The sequence below is a fragment of the Stenella coeruleoalba genome (assembly GCF_951394435.1).
Source record: "Stenella coeruleoalba genome assembly, chromosome: 2".
Classification (NCBI taxonomy): domain Eukaryota; kingdom Metazoa; phylum Chordata; class Mammalia; order Artiodactyla; family Delphinidae; genus Stenella; species Stenella coeruleoalba.
In genome coordinates this window covers 134382141-134399768 of record NC_137147.1, presented here as the reverse complement: position 1 = coordinate 134399768, position 17628 = coordinate 134382141, and the positions used below count along the sequence as shown (strand labels likewise).

General features: G+C 52.5%; 1 protein-coding gene across 1 annotated transcript; it reads right to left on the bottom strand.

Moving 5' to 3' along the window:
* Positions 1-32: 32 nt before the first annotated feature.
* On the bottom strand, positions 33-17391 carry LOC307182378 (uncharacterized protein; the record flags this gene model as incomplete). The annotated part of the gene is made up of 4 exons (XM_079913613.1): positions 33-442; positions 865-2242; positions 14559-14702; positions 17285-17391. The coding sequence occupies 3 exons, from the start codon at positions 17389-17391 to the stop codon at positions 1006-1008; spliced, it is 1488 nt and encodes a 495-aa protein (XP_079769739.1). The 3' UTR covers positions 33-442; positions 865-1005.
* Positions 17392-17628: the final 237 nt, after the last annotated feature.

Genomic DNA, 17628 nt, shown 5'->3' with positions numbered 1-17628 from the left:
CCTAGCCCACCCTGGCCCTGGGTGGCCCTCACCCAGCCCCTGCCCCCTGCCACCCCGCCTCCTCTACCTCTGGGTGGGGAATGGGACACCCAGAGGGAGACAGAGTCTGACCAAGGGGGGGTCAAGGTGAGGACACAGGAGAGCAGGGGGAGGGGCCTTGGGTCTCAGGAGTGGCCTCTAGGACTTGAAGTGCCTGTGGGTATGCTGAGCTGGACACAGAGGCAGGGGGATGACTCTGCAGGGACTATGGGTAAGAGATGCCCTTGGGATGGGCGGAAGGCAGCAGTAATACCCTCACAACTCCTAGGAAATTGCAAAGGCAGAGGTCTCGAGATGCAACTGACACCTGCAGAGGGATGGTGGCTGGGGTCTTCCGGATGTGAAGGGGGCTCCAGATGTGGGTGGCTCTGGGAAGGGAGCCGGATTGGAGGAGGGCAGCCCCCTGCAGAGAGAGCGAGCCTGGCGTCAGCCCTCCCAGGTTGCAGCACCCGCCGGCAACGCTGCTGCCTTCCTCCTCACCCCAGCCTGCACCTTTGCTCGCTGGGGAATTGGTTTTATTTATTTATTTTTTTTGTAGGGAGGGATGATGGAGGCAGATGCTCTATAGCACAGCCCCTCCCCAAAGGGAAAACAGGAGCCCCTGCTTTAGAGGCCGAAGTCCTCAGCCTGCGATGGGGCACCCTGCCCTGGCTCTCCCCAACGCCCCCCCACCCCAGTCAGGCCAGGCCCCGCTGGTTCACTGGAGGGCCTCTCCAGACATCCATCCTCCCTCCTAGTGCCCCCGGGGTGCCCTCGTTCCCCGCTGGATCTTCCCTTCCCCTGCCCCGCCTTCCGTGAGAACCCCCTCTCCGCTCCCGGACTCACCAAGGCGGGGAGTGGGGGCACTGGCCTTCCTTCCGCGCAGCGTCGGGGGCCAAGTCCCAAGGCGAGGTTGGGGGGCCCCCAAGGCTCCCTAGGGCGGGCTTCTCTCTCCGGACCCTTCGGTCCTTGGCCTCAAGGAGGTCCTCAGAGCCGCCACTGGAGACATCTGGACGGTGGGAGGGGGCGGGGCCTCCACGCTCCAAGGAAGAGGCCGGGAAAAATCTCTCCCAACCCCCGCCGGGCTCTGGTGGGGAATGAGCAAGGGTCCGGCGGGTCCGGGGCTCTGAGGCCACAGGTGAACCGGGCACAGGGCGACCGAGGCGACGCCGGTCCGGTCCCAGCACGCAAGCCAAAGTCTGAGGGATCGGAGGGCGCCGGGATCCCTTCAGCCCACGCCCGGCATTCCCGGGGCTCGGCACCGTCCTGAATTCGCTCTGTCCAGTCCAGATCGGCCGGCTCCGGTCTCTGCCGGGGTCTGCCCTGCCCTGCCCGGAGTGAGCTGGCACCCGTGGGCGCCCGGGGCGCGCTCAGCCCGGACCCCGAATGACCGCGCTCCGGCACCTGCGGCGTCCGGAGCGGCCGCGAGGGTCCGCTCAGTCTAGCCCCGGGGTCCTCCGGGGCGACAACGCTCTCGCGGCTCAGTCCACGGTCGGAAAGGTCCGGAATCGCCGGGCCCCGGGGGGAGGGGCGGTGTTGGCCGCGGGGACCAGGTCCCCGCCGGGCCGGGCCGAGGGAGAGCGGGGCAGGGGGCCCGGCCGGGCTGGGTCTGGCGGCCGGGCGCGGGCGGGAGCGGCGCCGGGTGGAGGAGAGGAGGCGAGAAGAGCAAGAGGAGGAGGCGAGGCGAGGCGAGACGAGGGGAGGGAGCGCGCGGCGGGCCCGGCGGGCCGGGGCGCACGGGGCTCGCAGCCTCCTCTCCGCTCCGCCGCCTCCCGCCCGCTGGCCCTCGGCTCGCAGCCTGGCCAGTCCCCGGGCGCCCGGTTGTGCCGGTGGGGCCACCGGGCGCCGGGTCGGGCTGGGCCTCCCTCGGCCGCCTCGCCCCGCCCTGCCCCGCCGGGCTCCGCGGGCCTGGGCCCGCTTCCCGAGCGCCGCGCCGCCCGCGCCCCGGCCGCCCCCGGCCCGGCCCGCCCCGCCGCCCCCCGCCGGACTGGCCGCCCGGGCGGGCGCTGGCTCCCTCAACGGCCGCCCGGCTTGCTCGGCTCCTCTCTCCTCGGCGCTGTCAGGGAAGGGGCCGGCCCCGCGCGCCGGGAGGGAGCTTTTAAAGCGACACACACGCCTCCCAGCGCCGAGCGCCGAGCGCGCGAGCCGCGGGGTCTCGCCACCCCGGTGACTGGGAAACGTCCAGCGCTTGCGGGGCTGGAGGCGGGCTCGCCGGGGCGCACTCCTGTTGACCTCGGGGCGCGGAAGGGCAGCGGGTTAGGGGCTTACTCAATTCCTTCCTACCTTTCCATCAGCCCCCATTGCCCCTTCCCCCACTGCGGTGCGCCCCGGGCTTCCCTTTTGGCTAAATTTCCCGCATCCAGGCCCTCCCCCTTACCCCATCATACCTCAAACTACTCCCAGACGTTGCCTTAAGTCAGATTCATTAAGAAAATAGAATACTGACAACCTTTACTGAGCACCTACTGTGTGCCAGGCTCTGGGCTGGATGGGGCCGGAGTTGGAGATTCTGCAGATGACAGGAATGCATTAGACACAGGTCACTTTGTTTAGTTATTCATCCATTTACTCAACATTTATTCAGCACCTTCCGTGTACCAGACCCCACGCTAGACTCTGGCGTCTCGGGAAGGAAAAGCAACACTTCAGGAAGCTCACAGCTTGTGAGGACACTGCTGAGTAAACTCAGGGGCGGTAAACGCAGGGCAAAGGCAAGTTCCAGAAGCAAAGATAGGGGAGGGGGAGGGTGGGAGCAACCCAGGCCAGGGGCTGGCAAGCTCTCCTTGAGACAAGCCCTGAGCTGAATCTCAAAGGATAAGTAGGAGTTACCCAGGTGACTGTCAGTGTGGGGGAAGTGTCGGTGAGCATTCCAGGCAGGGAGGAGGGTGAGAGCAGAGGCTCAGAAGCAGAAGTGAAGGGGGGCGGGGGGTTGAACCAACTGTGGCCTTTTAGAGATAACCATTTTGACAGCTCTGTGGAAAGTGGATTTGAGGAAGACCAGATCCCGAGAGACCCAGAGGCCATGGTTAGAAGCTTGGATTTTATCCTGAGGTAGAGGGAAGCTATGGTGTTAGGGAGGAACCCGGTCCTGCTCACCTCTCAGGAGAGCCCTCTGGGGCTTTGAGGATGATGGGTCTTGGGGCACGGACACTGGCAGGAGACCAGTTAGGAGGCTATTACAAGAATCGAGCTGAGAGAGGAGGGGCCTGCATGGCAGTAGGGATGGAGAGGAGGCGATGTTTTGAGAAATAATTTAGTAGAACATGGGAGGACTTGGAGACTGGTTGAACTTGGAGAGGGAGTGGGAGTCCAGGATGCCTCTGCTTATAGCTTGAGAGACTGGGAGATGGTTGTGCTACCCACTGACTTAGAAGAACAGGTGTGGGGTGAAGATGAGGCATCTAATTTGGGACAGGTGGAGATATTCTGAAGACAGTTGAGTATATGATCTATGCCTGGGCTTGAGAGTATTTTTTTTTTTAAATCATCATTAGAGGGGCTGAAATTAACCAGGAAGCCTGTTTACACCAGTAACAAAAGCAGTAGGTCAGGCTGGAGCCTTGGAAAATAGTCCCTGAGAAAGATGGAGCTGGAGTGGTCAGGGAAGTAGAAGAACCAGGAGAGTGGGCATCATGCAGACTCAGGAGAGGATTTGGAGGAAGCAAGTGCTCCACAGTGTCAAAGGCTGCAGAGAGCAGCTGTGAGAGAAGGAATGGAAAGTATCTATTGTCCTGGTATTAGGAAGCCAGTGGTGGTGTGGCAGGGGCAGGGTTTTTTGTTTTTTTTGTTTTTGGAGGGTTTTTTGGTGGGGAGAAGGTGGGATGAGGCAGGCTGTTGGGCACTGAGGGCTGAGTGGTTGGTGAGAAATAGGAATTAGTGAGTATAGGTGACATTGTCAAAAGTTCAGATGACAAGGGAGTAAAGATCTTGAACTAGAGGCAGATGAAGGGTCAAGGGAGGTGGGGCTGGATGGTGGTTCGAGGCTGACCCACAGGGGGCTTAATTTCAGGGATGGTGATGTGTCATGGGTACTAACGGTTTCACTTGTTCTCCTAGTTCTCTCAGAGGTATGTTCACAGGGGTCCTCTGGAGGCACTGGGTCCTCCAGAAGCTGTGAAGGTGTGAATTCAGCTGCCTGGGGTGGGGGAGATGTTCTCCTGGGAAGGTCGATCCAGAGGGCCCACAAATCACTTTGTTGAAAATTTGTGGTAAAATACATATTACAAAAAATTTACCATCTTAATGATTTTTAAGTGTACAGTTCAGTGGCATTAAGTGCATTCATGTTGTTAGGCAACCATCACCACCATCCATCTCCAGAACTCTTTTCATCGTGCAAAACTGAAATTCTGTACCCATTAAACATTCACTCTCCATCCCCCTCCCCCCACCCCCTGGCAACTAGTACCATTCTACTTTTTGTCTCTATGAGTTTGACCAGTGTAGATACCTCATATAAGTGGAATCATACAGTCCCACCAATCACTTTCACGGAAGCTATGATGTTAATAGATTGCCAAAATAAAACATGGACTGTGCCTGAGAAAACAAAATGAGTTTCTTATCTTAGGTCCATGGAACCATCTGCCCACATCCAGGATGGGGGAGGTATATTTCAGCTTGGGAGTGTTAGGAGACAGTGAACTCAGTTTGAAAGGATGGGATGTGACTGCTTAATACCTAATTGATCTTGGGTTGCGTTAATAGAAGTATGCTGTTTAGAAGAAGAGAGGTGACATTTCTTCTGTCCTCTGTGTGGATCAAACTATGTCTAGGACCCCATTTCACTGGGTATGTCCACAGGAGGGCAGCCACAGTGGAGGAGGTATGTGTGGGGAAAGGGAGGACTGGTGTGTATGTCCTGTGAAGAAGAGTTAGGCTGGTCAGGGAAGGCTGGAGAAGAGGAGTCTCAGGAGAAGGGGTCTCTGTCTGTAAATCCTCAAAGGCTGCCACAGGGAGAGGAGGTACTCGGGCTCACCTTCCTTAGTATTCGCAGATTGACCCATCCTCCCTTCTACCCAGCCTCCCTGGCCACCTGCCCAGATATCCCATCCTTCAGATCTCTGCTTAGATCTACCCCCCACCTCCAGACAGCCTTCCCTAGCCCTTTAGTCAATAGGGAGGAACAGAAGTACTCTTTTGGACCTTAACCAAATGTTTCCCAGGGTATTCATTTAATGTGCTAGCTGTGTGACCTTGGGCAAGTCACTTAACCTCTCTGAACAGGGATAAGGAGCCCATAAACATTTTTATTTTTTCCTGTTTTGGCTGTTTTGCCAAAAAGGAAAAAAAAAAAAGTTGTTTTCTACTGTCTCTTTGACTCAGAAAAATAGAGATGATAATAGTACCTACTTTCCAGGGTCATTGTGAGCACATGGAAGTACTTGGCCCAATGCCTGGGACCTGGTAGGTACTCCATAGATGGTAGCTGCTATAGACTCTTTTTAATGGCTTTGTGTCTGTAAGCCTTATTTCCTTGTGAGGCTGTGAACTCCCAGGATGGTGTCTGCCCTTGTCTCTCACATGGACCAGTGGAGTGGAGTGGAGTGTGACAGCTAGTGACTTTTACTTTGGCCTGTTTTCCATCATCCCACTTCATGCATCCCTTTCCCTTGGGAAATTCCTCCCTGTTGTCACGTAGTCCTGGTGGGCTGTCTGTTAAAGTGCCCACTGTTCCCACCCATCCCTATCCCATTGCCAGCAGGTAGGCATGTGACCCAGACTTCACCAATCACAGAACCCCATTTTCCAACACCAGTGATTGGCCCAAGGGGTGAGCACATTCCCAAGCAGGGCCAATCAGACTCTTTCTCTGGGATTGATATATGGACACGGAGAAGGAAGCCTTCTTTCCACTGGGACACAAAGCTTGATGCTGTAGTCCCAAGGCTGCAAACAAGTCATCTTTCCCCCTAAAAGTTGGATCCAAGCAAGGCAACAGAGGGGAGGGGACTTTAGGGAGCATGATAACAGCATTGCTGAGAGTCCCAATTTGGGCTCTCATGGCCTTTGTTCCTGCAGTCCTTCTTTTAGTCCTGGGAGCTGCAATAACATCCTATCCATCTGTCAGAGCCAATACGTTCCTTTATTGCTCCAGCTTGTTTGGTTGGGTTCTTGTCTCATGCAACAAATAGGAGCCTGAAAACGACACTCAGGGAATAATAAATGAATGGATGATTGACTAAATGATTGGGTTCCCAGATGGGGTGGGATGTCCAAAGTTCCTGAAGCTAGAGGGTTGGGAGCTGCTGCCCTGTGGCCATGGAAGTGAGGTAGGGTATTTGGGAGGATACTGTATCAGGCGGGCTTGGATTTGTGTCCCAGCTCTGCCATTCACTAGCTGTGTGATCTTGGGCAAGTTACTTGCCCTCTCTGAATTTGAGGTTCCTTATCTGTAAAATAGGCAAAATAATAGTGACTGCACAGGGTTGCCTTGAGGATGGAATGAGATAAGGAACAAGAAGCACCAAACATAGTCCCCAAGGTGAGGGTAGGGGAGGCAGGAGCTAGTAGCTGTTCTTTTTTTTTTTTTTTTTTTTTGTGGTACGTGGGCCTCTCACTGTTGTGGCCTCTCCCGTTGCAGAGCACAGGCTCCGGACACGCAGGCCCAGTGGCCATGGCTCACGGGCCCAGCCGCTCCGCGGCATGTGGGATCTTCCCGGACCGGGGCACGAACCCGTGTGCCCTGCATCGGCAGGCGGACTCTCAACCACTGCGCCACCAGGGAAGCCCCTAGTAGCTGTTCTTATTAGCCTGCACTCGATTGTGGTGGATTGGGCGGGACTGAGATTGACATGCATCTCAGGAGGGAACAAAGATTCAATCTGTAAGCTGGATTCTCAGAAGAAGTGGGTCCTGGCACCAGGGAGTCTGTGCCAGGGCCAGAGTGAGTGTGTTCAGGCTTGAGAGAGAGAGAAGACAGAGATAATAGAGCACCTAGCACTTAGGCAGTGGAGTTGGAAGGATTTGGCTCATAAGCTAGCTTTTCCGCTAACCGTGTGACTCACTAAATCTTCCAAGCCTCAGTTTCCCTTCTCTGTAGATCCCTTCCTGAGAGTTGTCTTAAAGACTAAATAAAGCAGTCCATGTACCATGTTCAGCACATGGCTTAGTAGGTGTTCAATAAAAATTAGCTATTGTTTTTGATATTTGTGTCTTCAGGAAATTTTCTGAACACAAAGGTGGGATGAGTGTATAACTCTATAGATAAACTTTTCATGAGGAAGACCTCAAATCAAGGAGAGTCCGTACCTGAGTCTCCCAGGAAAGGCCATTTCAGAACAACCAAGTGTCATATGTCCTTCTGTGTCTGGATAATGGTGGGGCTCACATTGGAGAAGCCATGTCTGGGGACATTTCTATCATCATCCTGCCCACCGTAATCTTCTCAGCTCAGGAAAGGTTCTCAGAGCTTTCTACACTGGCTGCTTCCTCTTCCTCACGCCTCGTCACCCTCCAACCTTGTAACCTGGTGGCGGTTGGCATTGCATGGCTGAAATCACCCTCACCGAGCAAGACCCTGATCTTGCTAAGACCAGCGGACACTTTTCCTCCCCTGCCAAAGGCGATGGCTTTGTGGTACTCGACCCTGTGGGGGCTCGTCCTACTTCCCGGCACCCTCTCTTCCATGGCATCATGTCTCATTTCTCCGGATTCTCTTCCTACTTCTCCGAGGCCTGCTTCTCAGTTGGCTTAGTGTCTTCTCCCTCTGGTCTCTTAAATCCTCAGGCTCTCTTCTCACTCCATACACCTTCGCCAAGGGAGCTCTTTCACACTCCCTAGAAGTTCTTGCCTTCCAGTTTGCTGTTTCCATATGAGACCTTCCCAATCCTTCAGCTCATATCGCCAACTGCCCATTGGACATTTCCATGAGGCCATCCTGCCTGCACCTCAAACTCAGTGTGCCCAAGTCAGAAGCCATTGTTTTTCCCCCAGAATGTGTCCCCTTTTATCTTTCCCATCTCAGAGAATGACACCACCCTCCACCCGCCCCATGCAAGCCAGAGAGTTGAGATCACCATAGACTCACTCTCCCACATCCAGTTAGTCACTAAGTCCTGCGGATTCTACCCTCATGTAGACGGGTTTGTCTCTCTACTGATGACCAGGTCCTTTCTTGCACCCATTGGCCCCTGCATCAGCTGACAGCCAACTAATGGATATGCCAACCCTTGGACTTACCCTGCAGAGTCCACTGTTGCTGGTACTGGCTTTGGGATCTACCTGTTTATGACCCTCCATGGCTCCTCATCCCTACCAGGTGAGTCCGGTCCCCTTAGTTTGGCATTCGCGTCTTTTCACGAGCTTGCCCTTGTCTGTCTCTCCAAGCTCCTCTCTATCACCTCTCGCTCCTGATGCTTCTGCCAGGCTGAGCTACTTGCAGCTTTTGCCCTACTACCCTCCTTACACTTCCTCTCCTCTTTGCCTGGAATGCTTCCTTTCTCACCCTTCTCCTCCAGGCCAACTTCTACTCCCTCCTGAAATATTCTCCAGAGTGTGAGGTCCCCCCTCTGTGCCACCAAAGAGCCCTCATCCCCAGCAAGTCCAGCACTTGCCACATTACTTTGTCATTGTGAGCCTGACTCCCTCCCACTAGACCATGAATTACTGGAGAGCAGACACCTCCGTGCCCTTGGTGTCCAGCAGAGTCTGCTATAGTCAGTTCTCAAGGTACACTTTTGAATTTAAATCTCTAAAGTACTTAGTTGTTTTACATTTTTATTAAACAAAATATTTTAAGGTGACTGAGATGGGAAAAACTGGAGAGAAGGGGCACGGCACATAGCTCAGGCGGCCCCCCAACACACATGCTGAGCCTTCACACCCCTCCCCTGAACCTCTAACACTCCATCCTGCTCTCCTCAGGAAAGACCTGTAAGCCGAGCCCTGCTGTGTGACTTAGACCAATCACATACCCTCTCTGTGCCTCTTCTTCCTCTTCTAAAAATGGGATGTTGGAGTATTCCAGGAAAATGATATTTTTCAGAGTACTTTCACACAAAAATACCCAATTAGTCTGCCAAAGGCATGGGAGAACGGTGGTGTTAGCACCCCTCCTGGCTTCTGGGGGTTCTTATGCTGGCCTTTATCCTTTACTCTTCACTCTCTGGTCAGGTCAAGCCCCCCACCCACCCTCCGGTTCCTTTCCATCAGTATTTGAACTTGCTCTCTAAACTCTCCTGTCTTAAAAGTAAGATCCCACTTCCCTCTCCAGGTGCTGTCTCATCTCTTCTCTTTCACAGCCAGACTGGCCCCAAGAGTTGCCCCCATTCCCTGCCTGTCGTCCTGTAGCTCTCACTCATTCCTCCTCCCTTTGCATGCTGGAGTCTACCTCTACTATTCCCCTAACAAAATTTTAAATGCGGAGGTCACCGGTGACCTCCAAGATGCTCAGTCCGCAATCCTGATCTGACTTGTCTTCCCACTGCATTGGTTCCGTCACAACCTCTGTTCTCTTCCCTGGGCTGCAGGGACGCCGTGCCTTCCTGGATCTCTGCTGGCTGCATTTTCACTGCTAGCCCTCAGCTTCCTCTGCCTGCTTTCCACCCTGCCTGTCTTTGAACACTGGAGTCGCTCAGGGCTCAGTTCTGTGTCCTTTTCATTCTCACCCCTCTTTCTTCCCACTCTGTCGTACCCCCCACTTTTGGTTGCAGTTACCACCTGTATAGCTCCCATTCCAAATAATCATCTCCAGCTCGATTCTCTCCAAGTTCCAAACTTGTAGATCCTCCTGGCTCCTGGGCCATCAGTTGGCCATCAAATTCAAAACCGAACTCAGGGTATTTCCTAAACAATTCTTCCCCCTGTGTCCACTGTCTTAGCTCTTCTTACAGAAACTCTGGGAATTATCCTTCATACCTTCTCCTCACCCTCCACGTTGATTTCACCTCTATTTTCTCATTCTGCCTCCTGAATATTTTCTGATATCTGAATATTCTCTGCTGCTACCCTCTTTGTCTGAAGCACCGTCATCCATCATCTTTCCATCAGACGATGAAATCCACCTTCTACCACGTGGTCTCTGGTCCTCTCTAAGGTATTCGCTGCACAGCAGCCACAAGGATCTTAAAAAAACTTGAGTCTGACGTATCATTCCCCGGCTTAAAATCCCTCAAGTGTTTCACATTTTCCCAAAGTCCAAACTCTCACTACATCAACAAGTCCCTGGGTGGTCTGGCCAGTAGCTCTCAGCTCCCCTCTCTCCCCACCTCCCATTACTCTCTTCCCTTCAGTCACACTGACCTCGTTTCAGTGTCCTGGATGCACAGTGCCTCTGGACTTTCACACATGCTGTTCCCTGTACCCTGGGGGTGCTCTTACCCCTTCTTCACCCAGCTAACTCCTGCTCACCCTCGAGGCCCTGGCTGAAATTTTACTCCTCAGGAAAGTCTTCCCAGAACTTTCCCTCAAACTAGCCCATACCCCCTGTTATTTGTAATTATGTCATACCTGCATTCCCTACTAGAATATAGGGAATGTTATTGACTACAATACAAATGCTCAGCAAATACTAACTGAGGAAGTTCAGGGTGGTTAAGCAACTTGCTTGAGGTCACACAGCTTTTCAGTAGCAGGTCTCATCTTAAACCCTTTTAGACTAGTTTTGGTGCCTCTGCCATGGGGCCCAACACACACACACACATTCCCTTTATGCAAGCAGTGATCACACCTTATCCTAGCTGCTTGTGCAATGGCCCCTCTCCCTGCTAAGCCTCTGAAGCAGAGGCCATGCTGTCTTACATGTTCCTGTGCCCCTGCCTTCTCGCTCAGCCTCTGGCATGTGGTGGGGTTGGAGTACTGTGCACACTTGTGGGTTTGACTCTCTGTTGATGAGTCCCCCAAATTCTTTTCTAGCTCTGCCTTTCTGCCAAGCACCAGCTTCATTCTTCAGCTCAGCTATGGATTGAGCCTCCTTTTAATTTTCATCCTAAGTTAAAGAAACCTAAACATTTAAAAGAAACTTTTACTGAAAAAAAAAAAAAGAATAAATGAGACAATAATTGAGGGAAGCACGAAAGGAAATAAGACAAAAAGTACAAAATACAAGAAAAAGAGCCTAGAAATAGTTGAGGCAAAGAGGTTTGGCCACATATAGCCTGTGGGCTAAGCCATCCCAGATCACCGGCCCCCGCATAATTCTGCCCTTTGGATCCTTGGGTCAGTTCCTCACCCACCCTCTTCTCCTCCCTTTTCGGGTCTCAATCTTTGTTAAGGGGGCACTTTCCTGAGCAGACTCAGACTGCGTATCCACACTCTGGCTGATAAATCTGGGGGAAACACTTGTAAGGGGATTGGGGTCCCAGCAACAATAGGGAAACAAAGGCCCAGAGAGAGTTAGGAAAGGTGGACAGTGGGGTTCCATGCTCATCCCACAGACCCAGATGATGACCGTGCTGTCTGAGCCGCTCTGCAGTCTCCCCAAGAGAGTTATGCAGCCTCGACTTGGCTATTGACCCCGTTCTGGATGGGCAAGGAGAGGAGCGGGGGCTTGGTGCTGGGCTGCTGGGGAATGAGGGCTGTGCGGGCAAAGCTGAGGCTGAACCCAGGAGGAAGGACGGGGCCAACCAGGCCGGGGCAGGACCAAACAGCAGGTTCTTGTCAAACACACAGTTTAATTCTAAGGCTGCATTCCTTGTGCCTGGGAGATTTTCAGCTTGCAATAGTGTCATTTACAGATGGATTTGCTGTGGCGAATTACAAGTTTGTAAGCAACAGTTTCTCTGACGCCTCGAAGAAAAAAATGCCTTATCCCTGTGGAAATTATAAATTCATAACTAACAGTGTTATTCAACTGAATGTAAAACAAATTCATTACCAGCTGCATGATTGCATTGAATACCAAGTGAGTGAACTGCACAGGCAGGTTTTGTGAGGATTAGGGACAGGTCAGGAAGTGGGGACAAAACGGACTTTTCCCACTTTCTTCTTATGTCCTTTCGGACTCACCTCAGGCTAACGCTCCATGTAGGCGGAACTGGATGAATGTACGCTGCCTGGATACAAAAGAGGCTGGAGGTTATGGTGGTGGTGGTGGTGGTGGTGACGATGACAGTGGTGGTGGTCATGTACCAAACCAGATGACCACCCTGCTATCGCGTGTGTGCATCTTTTCGTATCATTGTTGGAATTGCTGTGTTGTCTTAAGATACTATCGTGAAAACTCACAAGTCTAAGTCCTTGTGAGTGGCAGGACAAACCCTGAAAAGGGAAATCATTTCTACTGTTAACCCGGCAGGAAGATGTGTGTCCTCTGAGCAGAGACCAGAATGAGAAGATGGGTCTTAGGCACGGGAGTGGGGCTTCCCTGTGTCTCCCCAGAAGGTTACTGCCACGGGACCAGGATTCAAGGTGCTGAGACCTCTGAATGGTTGTTCCTGAGTGGGGGTGTCAAGAACGTACCCACAGTGCAAAGGCAGCTCAGGGTCTGTGGTGGGAGGGTGTAGGCTGTAGTTTTTAACCCAGGTCATCTCGTTCCATCTGACTCTGGTGTATTCCCAATGTGTGGTTTCTGAAATGTACTTCTTTTTTTTTTTTCTTTAATGTTGACTATAGAAAATCAGAAAATGCAAATAAACAAAACTAAAAAGTACATATACCACCCATAATTTACTTTGGGTGTATGATCACTTTGGGGTAGATCAGACCTGAAACTCGGCCCCTTCTTCAATTCTATTCAGAAACTCTGAGCACTTAGAAGTCTTGACTAAATATTTGGTATGGGGGAGAAGAAGAAATGGCCCATACTGCAGCCCACAGGCAAAGGGCAGGGATCCCAGCTTTTAAAGCCTTCCTCCAGGGCTTCCCTGGTGGCGCAGTTGTTAAGAATCCGCCTGCCAGTGCAGGGGACACGGGTTTGAGCCCTGGTCCGGGAAGATCCCACATGTTGCCGAGCAGTCATGCCCGTGCACCACAACTACTGAGCCTGCGCTCTAGAGCCCACGAGCCACAGCTACTGAGCCCAGGTGCCAAAACTACTGAAGCCCATGCGCCTAGAGCCCATGCTCCGCAACAAGGGAAGCCATCGCAATGAGAAGCCCACACACCGCGAGGAAGAGTAGCCCACACTCGCCGCAACTAGAGAAAGCCCACGCGCAGCAAGGAAGACCCAACGCAGCCAAAAATAAATAAATAAAGTTTTTTTAAAAAGCCTTCCTCCACTCCCCCACACCACCAGGGAGTTTCCCGGCACGTGTCCTCTATCTCAGCCTCTCTCCTCCGTGCTGACTTCTCTGTCTCTCTGCCTTCTTCCTGGATCAATGCACCTCTCTCTGCCATCTTCCTCAGGAGCAAAATGAATTCCTCTCCTTGTCTCACGCTGAGTGGTCTGCTCTCATCATTTGTCGAAACAGTTGCCTCAAGTATTTTTTTCCAAACAGAGACAGTTTCCTGTCTAAGAAGAATTTTGGTGCCAGCTTTTAAGATAAAATATTTTCACCTTGTTTCATGAATACATGTATATTTTTAGGACTGAGGGTTATTCTACAAATGCTGATAAGAAACCTGCTTTTGTTCATTAACAATATAGAGTCAGCATATTTTTATGTCAACAGATATATCTATATTTTCTGTTTTAATGGCTGCTTATTAGTCTATATGGTTTCTTTAAACCATCTCTTTTTTTGTTATGCATTTAGGCTGTTTTCCAGTTTTTGCTATTATAACACCCACACGTCATCCTTGCACATTTTTCTAATTATTTCCTTAGGATAGATTCTTAGAAGTAAAATTTTATTTATTTATTTTATTAAAAATTTTTTTTTGGCTGCGTTGGGTCTTCGTTGTTGCGTGCAGGCTTTCTCTAGTTGCAGCAAGCGGGGGCTACTTTTCATTGCGGTGCACGGGCTTCTCACTGCGGTGGCTTCTCTTGTCGCAGAACATGGGCTCTAGGCACGTGGGCTTCAGTAGTTGTGGCTCGTGGGCTCTAGAGCGCAGGCTCAGTGGTCGTGGAGCATGGGCTTAGTTGCTCCGTGGCAGGTGGGATCTTCCTGGACAAGGGATCGAACCGGTGTCCCCTGCACTGGCAGGCGGATTCTTAACCACTGCGCCACCAGGGACGTCCCGAAGTAAAATTTTAGAAAATGCGCTTTCCAAAGGCTTTGTCATTGTTAAACTACTTTTCAGAAGGTTTGTGCCGATTTATACTCTCAACAGCTTGTATTATTGTCCTGCCTACTATAAATGATATGGTTTGTCTCAGTTATACCCTGAGGTATTAAAGAAAGGGTCCCTGTGGCCACTTTGGTGGCAACAATGGCAACTGGTGAGAGATTCCCCAAAGGATGAAGAATCTCAGGGAGTAAGAATGGGGGCTATGGGATCCAGCTGCCCCTCCCTATATGGAATCTTCTAAGGCCTCCATTGAAGGATTTGAAATTGATTTTTGTGAAGGGAGACATTATTTCCCTTCAAATGATGGTGATGGTGATGAGTACAGTTGTAGCGATGCTAATGATGAGTGGTCATGTGGTGTGGCGACAGGTGACAGTGGTGGTGATGGTGAGTACAGTGTCAGTGATGGAGATGGTGGTGGTGGTTCTGACAGTGGGATGGCAGTCATGCTGGTAGTGGTAGTGACGATGTTAGTGGTGGTGATGATTTTGCTGATGCTGAGAATGGCAATGGTGACAGTGGTGGTGATGGTGAGTGCAGCGTTGATGATGGAGATGGCGGTGGTGGCACTGACACTGGGGCAGTGGTGGTAAGTGGTGAGGCGTGATGATGGTGGTGAGAGGCAGAGCGGATGATAGGAGGGGAGTGGTAGTTCAGTGGTGCTGAGAGCAGTGTTGATGGTGAAGTGAACCCAGTGGTGATGGTGGTGGTGAGGGCAGTGATGGCAGAGTCTTGGAGAAGTTCCTCATGGTAGTGCTGGGTGCTATGGAAATACGAAGGTGAAAATGGTGTAAGTGATGATAAAGAATGTAATATAGGATTAAATGGGTACAAAGGGATAGAGAGGTTGTCTTAGGGATGGGAAACAATGTGAATAAAGGAAGCAGCATGAGTCTAGTGCCCAGAACAGCGAGGATACCCATTGGCCACAGGGGGTAGTGGAAGAGCAGATCAGTGGTGGTGGGTGCTGGGAAGAGTCTTGAAGGTGGTGGGAGGAATCTGGACTCCAGGAGGGCAGCATGGAGAGATTCTCTGAATCCTGAGAGGCAGATGGGCTGAACGTGAGTAGCCTGCGGGACAGAATAGGCCTGCAGAGGACAGTGTGAAGAGCTGGGCTGTCGGCCCCACTCCTGGCCTCAAAGGGGAGCAGCAGGTGGACTGGGCCCTCTCGAGTGCAAGCAAGTATCTGAGGTCCACTGGCAGAGTGGAGGGAGGCGGTGTGAAGGGGAGCGGCACCTGATCCAACCTTAGAACCCATGGGCCCCCAACCCCCTCCAGTCCTGTGTCAGCCCCAACCGGCAATCCCACTCTCACCTTGAGAGACAGCAGGGTCTAAAACAGTGGTCCAGAACCCTGGCTTCCTCTCTCTTCCCCAACAGCAGCTCCCTAAGTCTGCTAGATGAGCATTTACTCAGTAGCACTGCCTGAGAAGAGCCCTTTCCCACTTCTCCGGGTGTAGCATGAAGCCCACTGGGCATGTGCTCAAAGCTGCCAGATTTGCTCTTTCCTGGCAAGGACACCTGAAAAACTTCAGGGAGGTGGAAGACTTATGTCTGAGCAGCCAGAACCCTGGACATCAGGGGTTAATCTATCCCTGAGGATGGGGCTAGGTCTCCCCGCCTCCACCGTGCTGTCCTCCTCACTCCTGTACAAAAGCCACTGGAACCAAGTGGGCACTGACTTTGGGAGAGAGATCTTTTCTTCCTCTATTTTAATAATACTGGTGACCTCGAAAGGTTTCCATGGTGACAAGACGAAGGAGCCAGGGGGACTTGGTAAACTAGGACAAACAAATCCACCCCCCGAATCTTCTCTCAGACGCTGGGCTTGGGGAGGGGGCTCTAGATAATCAATGCATTTACAGAAGAAGGAAGGGTAGGGGCTGGGGCACGAAGACAGAGCTTGCAAAAGAAATCGGGCTCCTCTTTCCCGTCTGTGCCCCACCCCTTGTCCTGCCTGAAAAGCTCCCTTCTTGGAGGGCGTGGTGCTGATTGTGGCCCCTCACAGGGAGACCTGGATGGTCACAGAGCATCCACAGGAGGGCAGTTCTGATCCGAAGGGTAGGAAACAGTCATGGGGTAACTCTAGGCACCAAGGCAAGTGAGGAGACCAAGGTAGGTGGGCAATAGAACAGGGGCGTGTGTTTGCAAGGAGAAGGAGATTAGCATCTGGTGAGGAATCAGGGGCCTGCATGCCATGCAAAGATTGGTTTTCTAAGGACCAGCCAGGGGTCAGCGCCTGAGAACATGGGCTGTGGAATCCAAGTGACCAGGGTTTAAATACAGGTGTAAATAATGCCTGTGCCCCATGGTTGTGGATTTCACGGGTCCTATGGATAAAGCACGTAGTAGGTGCTCGAAAAGTGTTTGTTTCCTACTTCACGCCCTTCCCACCTCCATACCACCGGGCCACCACAGCTTGCGGAAGGGATTCGAAACACCACATTGCCCCTCGTTAGTTTCCTGCTTTCAGGCACCGAATAATTTGATCCTCACCTAATTAGTGACTAAAATGCCACCATACATTGTCCCAGCGCCTAACATTCCACCATAAGAAGCACCACTGGGCTTCCCTGGTGGCGCAGTGGTTGAGAGTCCGCCTGCCGATGCAGGGGACGCGGGTTCGTGCCCCGGTCCGGGAGGATCCCACATGTCGCGGAGCGGCTCGGCCCGTGAGCCATGGCCGCTGAGCCTGCGCGTCCGGAGCCTGTGCTCCGCAACGGGAGAGGCCACAACAGTGAGAGGCCCGCGTACCGCAAAAAAAAAAAAAAAAGAAGCACCACTTCTTTGCACCAAATCTCCTTTTAAATAGCAACATCTCACCTGGGAGGTAATTGTCCCGTCTCTGGGCAGGGGCAGTAATGCTGGGAGGTGGGGGCAGTGATTATTTTTTAGTGCAGGTGGAGCTTGTGAGTGAGGACAAAAGAGAAAGTGGTGGAGACAGAGTTTGCTACCCTGAAATGCTGGCCAGCTATCATGTCTTTGGCTGAGGGCTTTCCCTGACAGTGAGTGATGGAAACTGGGAGATTACCCAGCATCTGAGAGAAGCCATACATGCATATCATGCCGTATGCACACCATGGAAAATGGAAGAGAAATAGACAAGTTTTACCCCCTGAGGATGGGCCCTGGGAGCGAAGTAGCCAGTGCCTGTGCACCTGTAGTCCTGCCGGCTGCCTCCAGGGGAATCATGCCACCCCAAGCAAGACAGGGCCACGTTGCTAGGAGGCTGGAGCCAGAGAGCTGGGTAGTGGGCCTCCGGCATTGGGGTGGAGCTTGGACATTGGCTGGCCGTGTCTCTTTGCCATCGACAGGTCCTCTTGGGAAATCTGCTTTAAAGAATTCAGAGGAGCAGTTTGTAATCAGCCCATCAAATGTTCAGAAACACTCCTTTAGCTGGGATCTCATTTGCTGGGAGTCTGTGCCCTGTGGTGGATTAAGACTCTCCATCAGGGTCTGTACTCCCCCTACCCCGTCCATATCCAGCACAGCCGGAAGCCAC